Genomic DNA, 21,675 nt, shown 5'->3' on the forward strand with positions numbered 1-21,675 from the left:
AATAGTTTATTTCCATATTCAAACATAGAGGGATGCTGCTTAAGGGCAATCAGTCACTAGTTTATAAAGAAATCAAGGCTAAAAACTGAAAAACGAAGCTTGTGATTACTTGAATATTTAGTTTAGCAAATCATCTCTTTGTTTGGAGTAAGTACAGATAAAAAGTTGAACTCCATTATCTGCATGTAATTGGCATCTGGAACTAAAATTCAGATTCAAAGGCTTTATTACCCCCCTGACAGCACGAGCCATAAACTGAGAAACTCCAGCTCAGTAGTTTCCTTACGTACTCAAAAATCCTTCAGAGAAGACGCCGTGGCAGTGCCTAAATAAGCCAGAATTGGAGGCAACGCTTTGTCCAAAACTGAAACAAACCAAGCAATATTCTATACAGTCTTCCCTGTGAAGTGTTTAACTCACAATTGACTCCTTGCTCAACTGTTCTTTTATCAGCTGAGCACAGAGAGTTCCCCTCGGAGACACCGGGATCCGAGCAAGGCTTCAAAAAAAAGAACCGAGTTCTTTTGGTTGTTGTCATTCTTAATCACAGATATCTCTAAAGTTATTACTCCCAGCTCCTAGTGGGAATAGAAAACTCTGGATCAGCTAAATCAATCAGGCCTGTGCAGTTGGGAAAGGGAGACAGCAATTTGGTGAAGAATCAATTTATTGGCTATTAAAGATGTGCTTAAAATTAACTGCAGAATAAAGTTCCCCATTTATCTACTCCGGAGGGTATCTCCAGACTCCTGGCTTCAGCTGGGTTATGGACTCCATTAATTCCATGTGAAGTCATCCCAAACAAAGCCAGCCATCCTGCAGCCCCCAAAAATGATGGGATTAATGTGAGAGGTGAAATAATCTGAAAATTGACACAGGTCACAGACACCAATGAAATATCAAGCCAGTACTTGAAAATAAATCGCGTGTTAAAGGATCCTGCTGTCAAATAACCAAGTGCCCAAAAACTCACTTTGACAACTCCAAGGAATCCTAAGACATGGTTCTAAAGGGTGACTTTCAGAGCCAACAGCCAATTTTTGTAGCCTTTTTGGATAAAAATGTGGTTTTTTCAGCCACAATCACAGAGTATTTCACATCTTTGTGAATGCAACATTTCGTTTTTGCCACAATTTCTTGTTAGCACAGGAACTCCCACTGGCAGGTTTGAAACTAATGGCTGTAATGGCTGTTGTGTTCTTGTATTTAGGGTTTTTTGGTCAACTCATTCCTTTACCAGACTGTTGTGGAAAATTTGCTTCCTGTAGTTCTGAAGTGCAGAGTTTTGGGGTTTGACAGCAATTTTTACAACAGATTTTAATGTGGTCCAGTTGCAAGCTGAAGGACTGGGTTTGTATCTTACACACCAGTTTATTCACTAAAACATTCCCAAATATCAGCCCTAGATAGACAAAAAGATGGATGTCTGTACTCCCTCCTTACTCTGTTTGCAGAGTGTCCCTCAAATAAAGGCATAATTTCACTCACTAACACAATTATAATTAAAATACAGCCCAAACCAGCCAGGACAGGACACTGATGTTCCCCTACAACCGACTCCTTATTTAGGGTTTCAACCAGAACAAAAATTCCTGACATTCAAATGTAGTGGATTTATTCCCCTCAAAATCTGTCCCTGTTTGTACCTCATGTGTTAAAGGCACGGGGATTACTGATCTTATCCCCTACTCTCATTTTATCTTCACACTCCCCCCTCAGAATTTCCATTTTATTCCCCCTTTTCCCCCAAAACAGGGACTCAGTCACCTTGGTATCAGATCCTAGGTTTGTATATATGAAGTATCTGGTTGAAAACCAGGATCTGGCAATCTCAGATTCCATTATTTGAATGTTTCTGTCCTGAATTTTTCCCTCTTTTTGCTTCTTCTACAGACTTTGTACTACAGAGTCACAGAAAAACTTCTTCCCCCTCTCCAGTGACTGCAGCTCCCTCACCACTCCCTGAGCATCCCAAGTCAGACAGAAAAAGGCAAACCAGGGGGATTCTGGAATATTTCAGTTCCTTGTTCACCAATTACCAGCGCCAGGGAGTTAAAACATGAAAAAATCATTAAGGACTGACACATTTTCCTGAGATTTTTGACCCAGAAGTCCAGCCTTGGACTCTCTGCCATGAACATCTGTGTGTATCTTTAGGGAAATGCTACTAATACTTTTAAACCTCATAAACATCCACTTTTCCACTGAAAATGATTTTCCTCTTAAGCTTTCTTACTTTAAATATAGCCTAGTCAAGGATTCACTCCCTTGTGCCCGAGTTGGCTTTCTAAAACATATGCTATTATGGCACTTAACTCTTCAAGAGCTTCACATATTTTATTAAATAGACAAAGGAATTTTAATTAAAAACATATTTCAAATACACCTGGAAGTCCCTTTACTTGTTTTACATTGTACTCCTGAGTCCCTCTGAGGGTTTAAATAGGAGATACATGCAGAATATTTGGATTAAGTGGGAATTTGGTAATTCAGCAAGTCTCAGGGAGAAATCTGTGCAACAGGAAAGTAAAAATTACAACTTCAAATGAGGTGTAAAAATGAAATCTTAATTATGCAGCTACTACAGATCCCCTATGATCGTACAACCACTGGGGTTTGGGGGTTTTTTTGGGTATGTGCTGCATTAAGCACTTGGCATCTTCTCCTCCTTGAGGAGGGGCTTATATTCCAATGGCAGATTAAGTAATTTCTGTGAATCATCACAGGTTTGGAGGTTTTTTTAGTGCTTTAGGATCTTTTGGGATAAGCAGCTGTACCATAAAAGCACATTACTGCTTCTAGGAAAGGATGGGTTGTTTTGCATTTGAAGCAAAAGCTTAATTGATGCACCGCTGACTTCCTCCAAAACTTCACTAGTTCATAAATTTTACACATCCAGCACTACCAACCAGTTGCTAATAATTAATCTGTATTTAGTTTTAGCCATGAGGTAATGTTTTATAAAAATCCAAATAATGACACTTCTAACGACCAATTAATTTCTTGCAAAGAATGCTGAATACATTACACAGCAGAAATGTGTTTGGTAAGCAAGCACACTCTAAAAATAATGCCAGTTTGACACTTCTTGCTACTAAACATTTGCATTAAAGGAGAATTAAGGGTGGGCAGAGCTCTAAACTGTTCTTCATTTGGACAAAGACACTTGGTTTTCAATTTCCCTGTAGTTTGTACTAACTATCAAGTAAATTCAGAGGACTGGCTTCCTGGGAGCACATATTCCCGAAGGAAACTGCCTCCTGGGAAGCCCTGGCATGACAGCCACGGTCCTGTCCTGGCAAAATAGGTGTGGAAAAACTTCCAGTGCCAGGAAAGCTCCTCTCTGAGGAGCAGGTGTTCACAACAAATCAAGATAAAAAGCGCAGTTAAGGTACAAATCTCTAGAAAATCACCAAGGGCTGCGACTCGAGAGAATCGAGCGCACCGGTCACGACTCGCAGCCATTTCAGCGGGATCAGAGGAATGGGGCCCAAATACTGCAAAGACCTAAGGGGAAAAAGTGACATTTCTGTTGTAACTTGAGGCTTTTTGCACTCTTCTTGGCTGCAGGCATCATGGTGAGTAAGGAGCCCAGCAAATGCTTACTCACCGCCTCGGACAGCGACGTCGAGCCTGCGGCTTCCCTGGCGCTGGAGATGAAATACGCGCTGGATCCCAACCGGCAGATCAAGAAACGGAACAAAGCCCTCCAGGTGAGGTTTAAGGATATCTGCGAGGCCCAGAACGAGCAGAGGGACAAGCAGCTCTCCACCTCCTCCACGCAGGACCCTGACAAGAGGGAGGCCAAGGCCATTTCCTACAAGACAGCCTATCGCAAGTACATGACGGTGCCCGCCCGCAGGTCCATCCCCAATGTCACCAAGAGCACAGGAGTCCAGACATCCCCTGATCTCAAGAAGTGCTACCAGACCTTCCCTCTGGACCGGAAAAAAGGGAATATTCTGAAAAGCGCCTCGACTGTGGACACACTACCGAGCGAGAACAACGGGTTCCTGATTGAGGTGAAGGACAGGGAGGGCCGGGGCTCGGGGGAGGCCGCGGCGTGGGGCAGGAAGGCCGGCAGCCTGCAGACGGCCGAGTTCATCTCCCACATCTCCGAGCGCCCCGCACACGACAACGGGGCCGAGGCCTGGCCAAGCAGCGATTTGCACAGTTCTCCCAAAGAGCCGCCTCCTCCTCTGCCCAGCTTGGCCGAGCCCGGCGAGGAGGAGCTGGCGCGGCCGCCCGGCCGGGGCAGAGCGGCGGCGGCACGGCTGGGGAGCGACGAGGCCACCCAGCCCCTCCACGGGAGGGTCTTCAAGACTGAAGTGGCCACCGTTTACCTGCCGGCCTCGCAGCCCGACCTGCCCGGCCTGGGCGACTGGGGGCCGTGCCCCGAGGAGGACGACAAGAGGACGGTGCAGCTGAACGGGGTGCAGCCCCCGGCCAGAGATGCCCGAGTGTGCGCGGCACGGGCGCAGTGCCCGGCCCCCGAATGTAGTGACCAGAGCCTGCAGGTCAACGTGGCGCCCATGGAGGAGAGCCAGCCCTGCCGGACGGCCGTCGCCGTGAGCCAGGAATGCCAACAAATCGTGCCTCACACCGAAGTTGTGGACTTGAAAGCGCAGCTTCAGATGATGGAGAACCTGATCAGCTCTAGTCAGGAGACCATCAAAGTGTTGTTGGGTGTTATACAGGAGCTAGAGAAGGGAGAAGCTCACAGGGAAGGGTGAGTAGAAGCTTTTTTAATGAGTATGAGCTGACTGAAATGTCTTTTCCATCAGTGCTGCCCGTGAGTTTGCAGATGCCAACGCGCCCCCGCCGCCGCGCACGTGGCGCTTCTCACACGGAGTTTTGCTGCTCTAGGAGAAACCTGCCAGCAGCATTCAGATTGCTGTCTGCTAGTCCCAGGGTGTAATTAAGTAATTATTTAACGAAGGGCCCATAATACATCTTCTTGTGCCTTTTCTAAGGAGCACAGAACGAGCCGCTCTCCAAACAGGATTAGCGAGGATGTTTTCACATCAGCAACTTGCATTAGCCATAATTCCTCACACGGCATGAAAAGCAGCAGCAAAACCTTAATTCTGTAAGAGACTTACCTTTTTAAGATTAAGGGATATTATTACAACTCCTAATATAATTCCATTAATGGCATATGAATCTCATCTGGTTTCCTTGCACCTGCATTTTTCGTGGCATTTCTTTCAGAAGGAAATGAAATGAGAATTTTGAATATCAGTGTCTTCTTCAGAGCTTTCACACAGTTCTAAACACAACAAACCCAAGCAGAAATAAACAAAATTCTGCTTATCCCTAACTTTCATTATTTAAATCAATCCATAAGCCATTAAAAAGATTAGAAACTGTAACTCAGTACAACCTTTAGTCTTTACCTGGACAGTTCAATCCATCTCTTATATCACCTTAACAAACATTTTGCAGACTGACTCACCTTAGTTCCCTCATCTTTATTCAGTGAACACACCTCACAATGTATGTGTGCTGTTTGTGTGTTTTGAAATATTTCTGTAATTAAATCCCAATTTGCCAGAAGAAATCGGGATTTTAAAAGGAAGAAACCAGCAGCTTGTGCTACTTGAAGCAAAACCTGTTTTCATTTGAGTCAGAAAGGTACACCTTTAATTTAACTTTCTTTAGGAATGTAGAAATCATGTGAATCATTAAAACTCAGAATGTTTGGCATTAAAAAGCCGTCTTAGTTGGATCCTACTGTCAACACAGCCTTTGTGGTTTTAGTTTATTTTACAGCTGGTTGTATTATTATTTCTATCCATATAAATTGTCGCTTATCTAGATCAAGGACCTTATCAAGTCCTGGATATTCAGACTGGGACGTTTCTTGACCTACCTGAAAGCCACACAGGCTTCAATGATCTTAAAGCTATTTTCCAACCTAAACCACTCTATGATTCTATTTTTTTTTAAATTACTATTCAGAAAAAGAACTCCCCTGACTTTCTTAACTTAGAGAAACTGCAGGAGCTTTGCAAAGAAGTGCCAAGCTGCTTTTCAAACCACAAAATAGAGACAACTATTTCATCATCATCATAACTCATCAGCCGCTCGTCGACAGCCCTGAGTGCACAAACACCCACGCCAGCCCCCAGAGGCACCTGCTATAAATACCTCTGCTTCCTCCATACAATTAGCCATCCCTATTTTCTCCTTTCCCAAAGATAGTACAGGCACAGGTGCAGCAAATACAGGTTTTTTTATTGCCCTGACAGAGCAGAGCTGTTAATGCAGCCTACATTAGGAGTGTATCCCTGCCCTCAGTGCAAAACAGATCTTGGCCAAACTATCCAGGATTGTCTTCAAATAATTCCCCTGCAGCTGTCAGCCTCACAAAGCTGTATTAGCCCTAAAATGGTGAAATTATCCATAAATCCCAGTTCAGAACATCTCTACAGCCTCTCAGACACTCGGACTCATGTACTGGAGTTTACAAGATTCCATTTGGCCAAAAAGAGCCTATTTATTAGCACTGCTTTCTACTTGGAGCCCCTTCCAGCTGCTCCTGCACATGCTCCAGACACGTCCCAGACTTGCTCCCTCCCTGCTGGGCAGGAAGGTGTCGAGATGGGGAAGGAGGGAAAAGAAGGGAGATGCACACTTGTGTATTTTCCAATCCCTGCACTCCAGATCCCTCTAATTTTGTGGCTGCTGGATGATTTGGAAAGAGACTGCACAGCTTTGTGCTCAGGACCTTCCCCAGTGATCCCTCTCCCGAGCTGGGAGAACACTCTGTTCTCCTGCAAACACCAACACATCATTAACATGAAGCCTGTCTTTATCCCCAGCTCCCTCAAATTACACAACTCTTGCAATAATAGGCTGCCCCATCCTTTTATTAGAATAATTCTTGCCAAGTGCTGCATTCATCCTACAACATCTTTGCCACAGACCCTGTGTAAACTATTACATATCTCCTCAGTGTCAGCATGTTGAGCTTTTTTCCTGCTATAACCAGGTTTAGGTCAGTTTATATCAAGAAGTTAAAGCAATTCTACTGTTTATTGTAGCATCTTCCATCTGCTAGAACAGTAAGAGATGGTCTGTATTTATGGAACTCTGCTGCTTTTCTGATGTACATTAAATTCCTTAGAATAGCATGCTACAAGGAACAGATACAACTAACACACTGCTGGTAAAGAAAAAAAAGAAAGAATATGAAGGGGGAAAAAAACCCACCAAAAGCAAAAAACAAAGCCCCAGCTAAATTTCTTAATCAGATTTTTCTGCCTTTAAGGAAATCAGTGTTCTTTAAGTGCTGTTGTGGTGCCATGGGACTGGTGCTCAGCGGATTCATTTTCACTAATATGCTGTAGGTCCTGAACTGCTATTACTGCAATTCATCACTAAATGAGTCGATGCCAGCAGAATTGTAGCAGCATCTCTGAAGGCAGCAGTCTCATCCTTTGGGTGACTATCATCTATGTGTGCTTTTGAAAATGTCAGTGCTACATCATCTGCAATTAGCAGCAACAGCCAGCACTCAACTCTGCTTCCAGGGAAGGGGAAAGCCACTGGAGCAGGAAGGGAAACACAGACCCCGTGATCCCCATCCCAGTATCAAAGGACATTATTAAAATTCTGTATTACGTGCATCATTATTTACTAAATCTTTGGCAAAATGGCTGTACTGCCCTTCTGTCTGGAAGCTTCTACAAAAAAAGCACATTACATCCCAGCAAACATTGCTGGATGCCTTAAGTCATGCATGAAGGAAGTGCAGAGCTGCAGCTTCAATTAAGAGTCCCAGCTCAGAGTTAAAAAGATGTTGAATATTACATGATGCAGGGTGCAGCTTTACAACACAAACCCGGTTTTATGCTCCAGTTTTATTCTGATAAATTATCAGTGATCTCACTTTACAGACATATTTGTGTTCAGATAGAGAATTTAGGAAGCCAAATGTGTGGAGCATCGCTAAGGCTGACAGGACTGTGAGTAAAATGGGAGTTAATCATTCTGAAACCTGGCTAACAAAGATCTGTGAAATACATAACAGGAGATGAGCACATAATCAGAAATACTTTGCTGCTGGAGAACAGCAGTGACCTGCCCTTTAAATCCTTCCTGTGGAAAGGAATAGTAATCTGGGCCCTCCTCATTATACAGCAAATCAGCAATTTTAATAAACAAAGTGCTCAATTTGCCACACAAAAACAAGTCAGAGTATTTTGACTCTGCTAGGCCAAATGCTACACATTAGACAAGAGTTAAATGAACCTGTTTCAGAGCTAATTTATATTCATCTATTAGTCAGCAGTGGTTCAGGAATTTAAAGAGCTTCTCAACAAACTCCTTCGAAGAGGCTTTGAGAGAACACGTTGTCATGGATGGAATTTAAATGTCACTTCAGGCTTTCCAGTGACTAAGGGATTTTTGTGCCTCATATTCTCATTTCTGAGCAGAAAGTAAGCCCATAAAGTAAGCCCATAATGTGTGTCTGGATGGAGGTTTGCACCCAAGGGAAGAGGAGAGCAGGGAGCATCCTCACCTGAGTCCTGCCCGAGCAGCACTGCCAGCACTCATCCTCAAGGTCATCCAAACTGATCCTCCTGCTCAGCACTGATGGCAAGTGAAAGTCAGGGAGCCAGAGCAATTATTGCCCAGATTGTTTGCTCTGCTCCCTTTTGGGAGCCAGCCCAGCTATCCAGAGCAGACCAAGGAGACAGAGCAAATCAACGCAGGAACAACCTCTGCTGTCCAACTCAATCCACCCCCACACCAGCCAATACCTTCCAAACTTGGGAGCTCCTTATTTCACACCTGGAGAAAAGGAAGCTTAGAAGAGTTTCCAAGAGCAGAGCCTGTGAAAGCACAGCCTTTGGGAGTGATGTGCCAGCTGCAGGAATGATAGGACAGGGCTTGGTTTGGGACTACCCCCCTCACTAGTTTTGTTTTGCATTTTTTTCAATGGGAACCCTGGCAAAGGAAAGGTTTAACAGGATCATTTCTAAGAGAAAACCTGGAAATGGAGGGAAGCAATAGATAAGCTAAACTACAAAAGACAGCTGCACTACAAATAAATACAGGAAAACCAGAAAGAATACAGCAAATTCCATCTGGGATGCACAAATTGTGTCACATTCTGAGTGACTCCAGGTTTTGGGAGACTCTAAGACCAGTCCTTGGGAAGAGGACTGTGATGAGTGCCTTCATTTCCTGCTGTGACCTTTACATCCACCCATCCTGCCTGGAATGCCCTCTGGAATGGTCACAACTCATTTCATTATCCCCTGAGACCACCCCCTAAATTCTTCCCTCTTCTCTCTCACAGGAGCTGCTGTATTTTGGGGTGTGCATCATTTACAGATCACTCCCAAACACAGATACAGCCAAACACCTCAGAAATTGTAACAATTCACCTTCCTGAGGCAGAGCCAGGAAATCTCTTTGGATGGATCTTCCTTAGTCGAGGAAAAGGAGGAATTTTTCCACAAACCAGAGCTTTGTGGATCTTGTGATCCTTGGGCCAGTGACGGTTGAGTGGTGCTCACTCAACCCAAAGCAGGAGCAGTACTAAGACACCAGAAGTCCATTTATCTGCCCTCACCGTAAGAAATTTGGTTTTCCAAGCTCTAAACCAGCCCTTCCCTGCTCCCCCAAGCACAACAGGAGCAGAGCAGGCACACACTGACCTCCCTCACCACTGGAACTGTTCCATTATATTCCAAAACTCCGTGGAGGTTATTCCAGTACCTGCTGCCAGTCCATGGGATCTCCTTGACCCTCTTATTTAAAATTCTCTTATGTAAAAACAAACCAACCAACCAATGAAAGCTGATGATATAAGGCTGACCACTGAAATATCCAGCATTATTCAGGGCAAAAAAACCTAGCATCACCCAAGGTTTAACCTCAAATTCCATTTTTTAACCTCACATTCCATTTTTTTATGAAGTAGCTCCCTAAAACCAATCTGGAGTTGGATCTCCAAGGGCAGGTACCAGGAGTAGCTCAGAGCACAGTGTTTCACAGGCCTTCAGAACATGATGAGATTTATATTTTTGATAGCATTTTTCATTAGAGTTGGACACATTTATGCTGGGGCTGAGAATCCAAGTTTCAGATCACACTGTCAGAGTGGATAAAAAGGGCAAAGTCTCACAGTTCACAGACATCCTGGAACATTAATGTGTAATAATTCAGAGTACCTGGGTACTACAACACTGAAGATAGAGAGCTCTTAAATAACCCTGCTGTCAGAGCCACTTTCTATCAAGCCTTTGTGAGGAATAGAGTGGTGGGAGGTTTTCAGCAAGGAAATGAGGGAAAAAAAGGAAAAAGTGAACCCTTAGCAACAGCCAGAATGTGGGCTAAACATAAAAAAAAGGAACAATCTTTTTAGCAAAGTTACTTGGTATTAGTACTCTGTTTTCTCCAAAAAAAATGCCACTAGGAACGTTCTGAATCTCAGAAAGTACAACTGATTTTGCTAATATAGTCCAGCTTTTTATCTGCATATACTGTACAGGCACAATTTAATGGAAATGTATTTGAAATACTGAGAAAAAGAATTTGATTTCTATCTGGTTGCTATTCACTGGACTTTTAAAACCAAGATGAAATGTCATTCCCCACCACACCTCCCTGTTCCAGCCAGGATCAGCAGCTTCAGAGTGAAATTAAGGTTCAGGACTTTTCCAGCAGGTTGGCTGCAGGGAAACAGAGGCCAATAAAAGCAAATTCCCACTATTCAAATCTGGAAACACTGATTAAGTCTATAAATGAAAGATTAAAAAACAGTGCAAGCAAGCAATGTTCTTGCTAAATATATCCATGGGAATTACCATGGATCAGAAGCTTCCCAATGTCACCAAGCTGCCCAAATCATACACCTGCAAGGAGAGTTTTCCTGCTAAATCAGTCTTTTTTTAAAAAAACAGGATGACTGAAGGTAAGGAATTACCAAGTTTTCACAATTAGGATAATCCTTTAATAACTGCAGTTTGCCTGTTGGCAGTATCAGAATGCAGAAGCAGAGCCTGTAAAAATGGGACCAAAATGAGCTTTACAGTGTTAAATTTCTCACTGCTGTTCCTTCACCAGGAGATGAAACAACAGATTTCTAATTGACACCTCCTTCTGAGCCCCAGTGCTTGCACAAAGGTACAATTATCTCTTATCCTGACTGAGGAGAAATGGCAAAAAAAGAGGAGAAAGACTTGTCTGAAGATGGGGGTGTTTTATTTTTAAACTGCCAAGGCTCCAGCTACCCCAGGTTCCAGATGTGGGATGGGCAGTTCAGTCTTTAAAAAGCTCCTGTGTAGCACATCCAGGGAACTGAAGGCGAAAAGCTGGGAGAGGATGGAGAGCTGAGCTGGATTCAGGTACCTGGGGCTTGGAATGAGATGGTCTTAAAGGTCCTTCCCAACCCACACCATCCTGGGATCTGTGGCCTGAGGAAAATTTAAGTGAGGAGTTCCAGGCATGGATGTGTCCATCCTCCCTGATCCCACCTCTGCAGCACTGCTGGGTCTTTGGTGGAACTTCTCTCACACCTGAACAAAACTGAGGTGCCCACACTGTTCCACAGCTCTTACAGGTTTCGCTTGGAGCTTTGCCAATACACAGGAATTCTGAAGACGGATGAGTAATTCCCTGCCACAGAACCATTTTTTCCATGTTAAGCAGCAGTTAGTAAAATATTTAAGTGAAACTGGGACAATTCTGAGCTTTTTGTGATAATTTTTGCATGCCACGGAGCAGCAATGGAAGGATCAGTGCTCCAGGTCAACCAGGAAGGAAAACTGCCATTCCAAGGGAGGCTGGAAATCTCTCCAAAAAACAGTCCCAACTATGTTTGGACCTCTTTTCCTAAACAGGATGATGACAGGGGATGTTTTCTACCCCGTTACTCACTGCATGAACCAACCAGAAGAGGACAGACAGAACCAAATGGGGGAATACTGGGATTTTTTGCCCTCGATTCCAGTATCAGAGAATCACTAAATGGATTGGGTTGGAAAGGACCTTCAAGACCATCCCATTCCACCCCCAGCCATGGGCAGGGACACCTTCCACTATCCCAGGTTGCTCCAACCTTGCCTTGGACACTTCCAGGGATCCAGAGGCAGCCACAGCTTCTCTGAGCCTGTGCCAGGGCCTCACAGGGAATAATTTCTTCCCAATGTCCCATCTCCATCCACCTTTTTTTCAGTTTAAAGCCATAGAAGCTGTGTGTGGTCCAGTAATGCCTCAGGATAAGAGGCTTGATTGCAGAGGCCAGAAGAGCTATTTTGGAATTAAGAAGTAAGTTTACACTCTGGAATGGTTTGAACCTGGCATGGGTTAGGTCATTCCTTTGATAAATGAGAGATTTGTTTACTTTATTGTCATCCACACAAGCCCAGAAAGAATTCCAGGGATGGGACCTGGAACTGTGCACAAAACTCAAGCAACTGCCCAACTCCTGGTCTGTGGATTCTCCTCAAACTCCCATTATCCAAGGAAATGAGAAAACACAAAGTACTGGGACCTGCTCAGGCTGCAACAGGAAGAGCTCAGCACTTCCCCCGTCCTTCCTGCTGGTTCTTTGGTGGCTTTTTTCCTCCATCCTTCTTGCAAGTACAGAATCCCAGAATCATTCAGGTGGGAGAAGACCTCCAGGACCATCAAGTCCAAGCTGTGCCCGATCCCCACCTTGGCACCAGCCCAGAGCACTGAGTGCCACATCCAGTCCTTCCTGGAACACCAAGCACTGGCTCCACACGAACACCAGGATCCGTGGCCAGCAATCCTCCTCCCTGTTTCAATTTTATGCTACTGCACAACATGTGGAATGTTAAACAAGTCTGGCTGGTGCAGTTATTATCTGAAGCCAGTGTAAGCTTAGAGAATGCACGACGGGTATCTGAGCTGGCACTGAAACATCAATCACAGCAAAATGATGAAGGAATACCACAGGTTCTCATTTCCCCCATCTTCCCTCCTCTATAGAAACAATTCCTGTGAGCAGCCTCAGTTGAGAAGTCCAAGCCAAGCAGAACACCAGGTGTTGTGTTTTAGTAATAGGAACTCCTCAGCTCAGGGTGGGAGCAGCAGGAGCTGTGAGGGCACAAGGATTTCCACCCTTTAACACATCACCCCAGCTGGCCCCAAAAGTTACACACACACAAAATGCATTTTAAAATCCCATGGATTTGGGTGTGTAAGGGCACTGGGAAGAGGAACACTTGAAGCTGCAGGAAAGGATGGGTGGGTGAAGCAGATCGGATGACAAGCTGCGGGCTCAGGAGGCTCAGGGCATGCAGGTAACGACCCCAAATCCAGTCCTGAATCCTCCATCAGGCAGAAACCACAGCAGAGAGATTTGGGATGAAGGGGGAAGGGACAGAGCTCATCCTAGCCTCACTACTGGAATGTGCTCCCAGACAACCTGCTGGAAGTGCCTGGCCTAAGAATTACACACCAGCAATGCAGCTGCTGTTCCACCAGAGCAAATTCCCTGAATCGTTATTAACACCACGAGCTGACATTTTAATTATCCTCCTGATTCTTCTGATGAGACAACAGAGGCACAAATATTCAGGAGAGATGTTAGACCTTGTACACACCTAATTCCTGTAAGATTTCATTATTTCACTTGAAATACATTTTAATTCTCTGCGTTCTCGCTGGGGTTTTTTTTCAAATAACAGTCCTATTAAAATATGTATTTTTTTTTTTTAAAAACCACTCCCTGACTAACCTGAGTGTAATTCAAAATGTATTTACAGGGTGAAAGCACTTGAATTGCTGTCGTGGGAGTCGTGTCGTACGCCCACAGTGCAAATACCTCAAAAAGCAAATTAGTCATCTGCTTCCAACTGTCAGGAGGCAGCAAAAGACAACAAACCACTGTCTTGGAAAGAGCCTGAAAATCTCACCACTGAGCTTCTGTACTTTGCAAAGGATTTTTTCAGAAGCCAAATCAGTAATATCAGGCTTGAAGTAAAAAGAGAGCGAAGAGTGTTCAGTGTGGGAGTGTCCAAGGCCAGGTTGGATGGGGTTTGGATAGTGGAAGGTGTCCCTGTCCAGGACGGGGGTGGAATGGGATGAGCTTTGGAGAGAGGAAAACTGTTTTCATTAAGGTTTACTTAATCCTTAGTTGGAAAATCACCCAGGAGCACAAAGCTGGGATCACTTAGACCTGTGTGATCTCCAAGTGCTCCCACGGGGAAAAGAAAACCAAAGGGAAACAGGGAAAACAGACAACAAAACCATGGAAAATAGAAAAAGAGTTAGGAGGAAATACCAAGAAAACCCCAAAGCACACCAGACCCTGAAACACATGGAACAAATCCATGTTTGCATCCAGAAAAGCCTCAAGGTAATTCCTCAAAGCACAACATCTATCCTGATTTTTATCAGGCTGTATCATCTCTAAATGCAAACTGCTAATTGGTAATTATCAACTTCAGGAAAACACAGCAGGAGAAAGGTTAAAACAATTTTTCTACTCTGAAAGTGATTTTTCAGAACACCTTTAGAGGAGCCAAAGGCTGGCCCAAGGTGGTTCAGACCTGCCCAGATCTGGTCTGGGAGCAGAATTTGAAGTCCTTAAAGGAACCAGAGGTTTTCATCCACTAAAAACCTGATTTTGCTTTTACAAAAGCATTTGTATGAGGTTTCCATTGAACTAAAGTGGTAAATCTTTCCTAGGGCAGAATAAACCTCTAGGGGTAAGCCGGATTTATTTTAACCTGCAAAAGATATACAAGAGATTTTTCTGCATTTTACATGGTTGAAAAATGACTTACTCAAGTCATAAAGACAACTAAAGCTCTCGTGACGAAGTGGAGTCTTTTTATTGTGCCAAAAGGGCAAACTATGTTCCTCATAATAATAATAATGCCAATTTTCTCTTGAAGCCCAGTTATCAGAATTACCAGTTCTGTAATACTTTAGAGTGGAAAACAAAGACTTTGAGAAGTTCTCCATCAAACTATTGATTTTTAAAGGATTTTTCTGTAAAGATGGGAAACATTAGGCCAGGTTGGATGGGGCTTGGAGCAACCTGGTCTGTGAAAGGTGTTCCCGTGGCAGGGGGTGGAATTGGGTGGCTTTAAAGGTCCTTTCCAGCCCAAACCACTCTGGGATACTGGGATCCATGTGTTTAAGCAGCTGTGCTATGAATTGTCCCAGCAGCTCTAGGAAATAATAATTTAAAAAAACCCAATTAGTACAAAGACTTCAGGAGAAGCAAGGCCTGCACTTCCTCTGAGCAGGGCCAGAACTGTCACTTCAAGCACACTTCAAAGGCCCACTGCCTGCTTAAGATAATTTGTTTCACTATATTTAAATAACAAACATCAACCAAAAAAATATTCTTGAAGTCTGTTCATCCTCCTTGGTGCTGATAATACATCAAAAGTGTGAGGAGCATCAGGATCCTCCTGATCTGTACCCAGCACAGCCACTTCTGGAAAATTCTGCCATTAGGGGACTCAATTTATATCAAGTATTCCCTGCATCCCAGCAGAGAAAGGGAAGACATCCAGATCCAACAGATCTATCCTTCTAAATCACTTTTGAAGAGTTTTTTCTTTGTTTTTAATAGATGCCCATATTAAAAAAAAATCAGCGTACACAGATCTAAGCTTCCCTCTCCCAGCTCAACGGGGTCTCTCTAATTTATACAAGCAAGGAAATATTCAAATGCAAAGATTTTGGTGTTAAAGTTGGTATTTTTGAAAAAAAGCCTCCAGCAGGTGCACAAATTCTGAGTTTCACAGGGATTTAGAGGGTGTAATCCCTTTAGGCTGCTCCAAAAACTGCAGCCTATTCTTAGTTCCTGCCAGTCCACGTCAGCAAAATGGCTGTTCTTCATTATAATATTTTAATACTTGGGAGCGTTAATTGAGGTTAAGCTCAGGTTCTGCCTGGAATGCTAAAAAAAAAAAAAGACCTGCCAGAAGATGAAAGTCTCCTGAAAATCACATGGAAAATGTGTGAAGAACTGGAGATGAGATCTGCTTTCCAAGGGGAGATGCAAACAGAGCAATGGAACTCACCTACATCCATCCTTGCTCCAGGACCTGCAAGGCCAGGTGGGATGGGGCTTGGAGCACCTCGGGATAGTGGGAGGTATCCCTGCCCATGGAACTGGATGGGATTTAAGGTCCCCTCCAACCCAAACCAGTCTGGAATTCTGTGATTCCATGACCTGCCCATGCTCTGCACATCCATGTGGAAATAGAAAATACAGGATCTAAGGTGCAAAGGATGAAGCTGTGGAGCAGTGGCTCCTCCTTAGTGGACATCAGAACACATCCAGTCCAAAGAAGTCTGAAACTCCAAGAATAACCCCTGGGATCTAAACCAGGCCCAACCCAACTTCCATTTCTCTAAAAAGGCGACAGATTTTCTGTAGGAAACTTGGCTTTGTGAAAGACTTGACATTTGAAAGAATTTCTTTTTACCAAAAATAACAACTGGTTTACTAATGAAGGACAAAGTTTTTGGTCTCTCTCCTAGGCTGGAATACCTCCCAATTTATTTTTAGGAGGAAGAAAAAAAGCAGCTTACTCAAAACACTGCATGGCACAAGGAAAGCATCAATACCCAGAACTCTGCTCTCCTCCTGGTATCCAGACTCTGCTCTCAAATCATTCCTAGGAGTTAAAACAGAGGCAAACTCTGTTTTTCAGGAAGTCTGCACTGAAAATCAACCTCATTGCCTAAAAACTGCATGGAAATGCTGTGCCAGTAGTGAAATCCTTGCTGGCATGAAGGAGATGAATTCCATGCAAGTGTTTGTGTAGATAATTATGTGAAAACAAGAAAGTAAAAATCCAAAGCCCAGAGGTATCAACAACAAAATTCTTTCATGAGGAGTTTAATTTTTATAGAAATAATTGAATTTATACTGTTCTAACACTCATGTAATTCAGTCTTGGCTAAAGAGCTCTCAAACTGCCAGATGGAAACCAAACACTGGGAAACCATGGAGTGTTCTTGGGGCTTTCAGGGAATTCTAACAAGATCACTCAAAAAAGGAAATAATAGAAAATATGTAAAAATCATCTCTGAAAAGCTCAAAATACTCAGTAAGGAAAAACTACTTTAAGAAAATTTAATTGAGAATTGAATCCGACTAGAAAATGAATATATCACTATAACCAGTGGAGACTGAGAATTGCAAAGATGCTAAAACCAAGCAGAGCTGAATATGGCAGTTGAGAAATCAGGATTTCAAACTCATCACCCAAAACCCATCTCATTTTTAAATACTTACATCCAAGGACCATTCTCATCAGCTTAACGAGTCTGCCTTATACCAGCAAATATGTTTTTAAGTATATGGAAATCTGGAATTACTGTGCATTTAAAGACCATCAAATCATAGAATGGCTTGGGTTGGGAGGGACCTTAAAGATTATCCAGTTCCAGCTGTTTGCAGGGCTCCAAAGGTGAATGAAAATGTCCCAACTGGAAAACAACTTTGAACAAAAAACCAAACCAACTTTAAACAAAAAAACCAAACCAAGCTGGCACCAGCACAGAGAGTTTATGGCTTTACCTATAAAGAGGCTCTCTCACAGCAGAGCCACATCCCTCTGAAGGCAACTGCTGACTGCTCTTTATGTCCTCAGTAAAGAAAGGCCTTCCCCAACTCATCTGCAGACTTTAAACGTTGGATCTTTAGTCAGAGCTTTTGGTAGCTGATCAATAGCTTGGAAAAAAAAAAAACATTTTACAAGTCTCAGGTTCATAGTAGTGACAATTTGAATGTCAACTTGTGAAAGACTTGAAGAGGGGAAATGAAAATCAGGAATTGCTTCTCCTCTTTGAGAGGATAAGAGCAAATATAAACCAGGAGTGGGGATTTTCCCAGAAGGAGCAGCACACAAAGTGGACATTTTGCTTTGGAGAAATTCTTCTGCACATCTGAAGGAGAGTGGGTTTAGATTAAATACTGGGCAGGAATTGTTCCCTGGCAGGGTGGGCAGGCCCTGGCACAGGGTGCCCAGAGCAGCTGTGGCTGCCCCTGGATCCCTGGAAGTGCCCAAGGCCAGGCTGGACATTGGGGCTGGGAGCAGCCTGGGACAGTGGGAGGTGTCCCTGCCATGGCAGGGGTGGAATGGGATGAGCTTTAAAATCCCTTCCGACCCAAACCATTCCATGGTTCTGTGACTTGGCTTTGGCGTTGTGGTAATTTTTAGCCGTGTTGGTAATCTGAGCATATCCCTCTGATTAAAAAGCAATTTTGAGGCCAAATAACAACCAGCACCTAGAACAGCATGAACTCCACATTGCATTTTGCTTTTAGAAGGGAAAAAAAAGGCTTAAAAGAAGTGAACTCACCCTCTTGTGAACTTCTGTTGGTGCCACCACAGCGCCAGGAGCTGCACCCACAGCCCCAGAGCCTTTGGCTGTGACACCACCCCAGCCACTGATAATCCTTCAGATCATAAAGAGAAGTGACACGAAACGATCAGGGCCAGCTGATCGTTTTCTGAGCTACAGAAACAGCCTGAAGCATCTCAGAAATGCTGATTTTTCAGCTTGGGGACAGGCACATGGCACAGCTGGTGCAGAATTTCTCACTGACACATGATACTGCATGGGCTGGATATTTTGTCAGGTAAAGATTAAGCCAATTTTTTTTTTTTTTCAAATGCTGGATTTTTCCTTTTTGCTCACTGTCAGAGCAGCAGAGGAGCAGGTGCCAGGGCAGGGAAGGGGCAGAGATGCCCCTGGTTAACCAAAGCAACCCCGAATAATTGGAGGTCAGTCGGCTGAACTGCCTGGGCTTGAGAGCAGAACCTGCCTCCAGCAACATTCCCTGAAGGAATCTTGACTGGATCTGTTTTCCACATCTCCAAAGTTCCCTAGATGAATTATTTCCCCACTTCTTCTAAAAACAACTATGAAGAAGCTTTGCCAGCACTTGTTTGTATGTAGCAAACTGAAAATAACTTTAAAAGAGTCAAAATTTGTGATTGGTACTTAGATTTTTCTTTGCAAAATGCACAAATATTGACTTAACAATTTGCATTTTAAACTCATTTGCATGCCAGAGCATTCATGTTCACAGGCAACTGTTCTATTTTAATACAATACATTTATTTTAATGAAGATTTTATGTATAAAAAAGTACCTGCATACCTTAAAAACCCTTTTTTAATTAAAAGTGACCAAGGCAGAGACAATCAGAGGTAAATGAGAAGTCACTGCTGCAAGAGACTTCAAACCAGAGTGTGACAAAGCACAGCTGCAGGCTAAGGGAACACAGGAAATGTCATTTCAAAGGCATTTTCTTCCTTTTAACACACAAACATCCCTACAACAAATCTTCGGACCTCACTGAGAGTCACAACATTCCTAAACAGATCCCACTTTGCAATAATATATTCTGTATATTCCTCCTGATATAATGGAGGATTTATTGCTTGACAGTCAGAGTTTGTTTAGTGTGAAAGTGGAGAAAACATTAATCCACCCCAAAAAGCAATGTCTTAATTTAAGCTGAATATGCCGTTTTTGATGCTGTTTTCTTAGCGGCTGGATTTTTGTATTCAATAGTCAAGGCAAAAAAAAATAATCCTGAAGTTCTGATTATTATGAAAAAAGAGCCATGGAAGGCAAAAACTTGTTAAAATAAATAACTTTTTTAGTTCTCTCATGTTTTTGTCCTTGCAGGCTTTCCTATCGCACCGGTCAGGACACGGCCAACTGTGACACGTGCAGGAACAGCGCGTGTATCATCTACAGGTAGGTTAAAAACCCCAACATTCCCATTTTATCCTGAGGGAAAGCAATGATTCAGTCACTAATGCAAGCTCAGCAACTGGCCTTGATGCTCCAGTCAACACAACAGAAATTGAACTTCACTGAATGAATAAAATTCAGCACCTGTGTAAGTCTAAATCAGAAAGAGATGATCGTGGGCAGCAGAGCTGTGGGATGGGAGGTCTTACGAGGTGGGAGCTTTAGTTTGAAATTGCTGGAGGTATTTAGGACTTTCTGACCAACAAGTCAACTTCAAATTTACTTTTATCCACTTCTATACCTACTTTAGATTTATTTTTATGGCAGTAACAACCAGACTTGAGAAGTCATTTGGAGAGAGGGTCTGTACAACAAAGAGAAGCAGATACAGATCCCATCTACAGTTTTAGAGTAAAATCAGGGTTAGATGGGATATTGGGAAGGAATTGTTCCCTGGGAGGGTGATGAGGCCCTGGCACAGGGTGCCCAGAGCAGCTGGGGCTGCCCCTGGATCCCTGGCAGTGCCCAAGGCCAGGTTGGAGCAGCCTGGGACAGTGGAAGGTGTCCCTGCCAGGGGCTGGAATGAGATGAGCTTTAAAATCCCTCCCACTCCAAACCATTTTCTGATTTTTATAAATGGATACTCCTATCCAGGCCTTTTTTTTTTTTTTTTTGGCACATCCAGTGAAGGAATAACAGGCACTGGGCATGACGTGAAGCTATCATGAGGCTGATGACGTGTTTCACACTGACAGCTTAATTGTCCTCCTCCTTTGGAGTCTCAAAAAACCCAACTGACTGTTTGCAGGCATTGCAGGTGAGATGAAAACAAACGTGTCTCAGGATTTCAGCAGATCAGGCAGTGCAGCACAAATGAAAATGCACAAAGATGACAATTCCAGTGAGGACAGACACTCAAATGAAGGTACAAAGACAGGATTTCCCTCCTCTCTCCTTAATTCTCTGCTCAATCTGCTTTAGGCAGAAGAGCTGGAGCTGTTTAATTATGAATTTTCTCTTCACTGCAAGAAATAAAGGAAAAAAGGGTGGAAACCTCCAGCTTCACCTTACAACCAACCACAACAGGGTTCTGTGCAGGGGCAGGGACCAATTAATGTCTTTATTCCTCCTTTAAAGCCAGGTTCAGAAGCACAGAAATACCCAAAGCCTCCTGTGCCTCCCTTTTCCTGTGCAGTTCCTGGCTCGGGACAGCCTGGAGGTACAACACAGCACGTTTCCATCAGGGAATTATCCTTGTTTCATTAGCTAGGAAAAAATCCAATTAGAAATTTTTGCAAATCTTCATTTCTGCTCAGTGGATTTTAAGTGAAGGAAACTTCCAGCTTCCATTCTTGCACTCAGTGCAGATGAAATGACTCCAGAGCAGCAGGCTGGCAGAGTTTCCCAACTGAGAGAGGATGGAGTGAGCAGGTCCAGCTCCCCATTCCCACCTGAAATGCCTTTGGATATTTGCCTCAAGCCATGTTTGCAGGGGATGTTTGAGCAAAAACCAGCTCAGCTTTGTGCCAGTTTAGGGGAATTCGTGCTGCAGGCAAGAAATCTGAAACCAGAGACACAGCAAATCGAGGGAAGCACGAGAAAAGGGGGTTAGTGAGACAGGATAAAGCCAGAAGGGATAAACCAGGAATTCACTGATAAAACCAGCACTGGGATGGCCTGTAGGAACTTCTGCTCCTCCACAGGGCCCTGACACCTCTGGAAAAAGGGCAGCAGTTGCTGTGTCAGGCTGGGATGAACTCCAGATGTTCTTTTGCCAAGCATTTGCACAGAAAATGCTGCAGGGAGTGAATCCGAGTTCTCTTTAGGACAAAACAGCTTTTAGGAACAGAAATTAAAACTGTTCCAGGTGCCATCAACCCCTGAGGTCTTGGAGGGCACTGGACCTGTCAGAGCAGGAGGTTCTTCTTAGTCTTGAGCTCTTTCTCC

At 43.7% G+C, this 21,675-nt stretch overlaps 2 protein-coding genes across 3 annotated transcripts in view; one reads left to right on the forward strand and one right to left on the reverse strand.

The window, feature by feature from the left end:
• Positions 1-21,675, reverse strand: part of DOCK1 (dedicator of cytokinesis 1) — a 264,405-nt gene that overhangs the window by 145,622 nt on the left and 97,108 nt on the right. The gene's annotated exons all lie outside the window — the stretch shown is intronic.
• Positions 1-21,675, forward strand: part of INSYN2A (inhibitory synaptic factor 2A) — a 40,312-nt gene that overhangs the window by 8,749 nt on the left and 9,888 nt on the right. Inside the window, exons 2-3 of the mRNA XM_039553491.1 lie at positions 3,571-4,729; positions 19,660-19,731. Coding sequence (XP_039409425.1) covers positions 3,576-4,729; positions 19,660-19,731 — 1,226 coding nt within the window. The 5' untranslated portion in view covers positions 3,571-3,575. The remainder of the gene's footprint in view (positions 1-3,570; positions 4,730-19,659; positions 19,732-21,675) is intronic.

This window comes from Corvus cornix, chromosome 6 (assembly GCF_000738735.6).
Source record: "Corvus cornix cornix isolate S_Up_H32 chromosome 6, ASM73873v5, whole genome shotgun sequence".
In the NCBI taxonomy this organism is placed as follows: domain Eukaryota; kingdom Metazoa; phylum Chordata; class Aves; order Passeriformes; family Corvidae; genus Corvus; species Corvus cornix.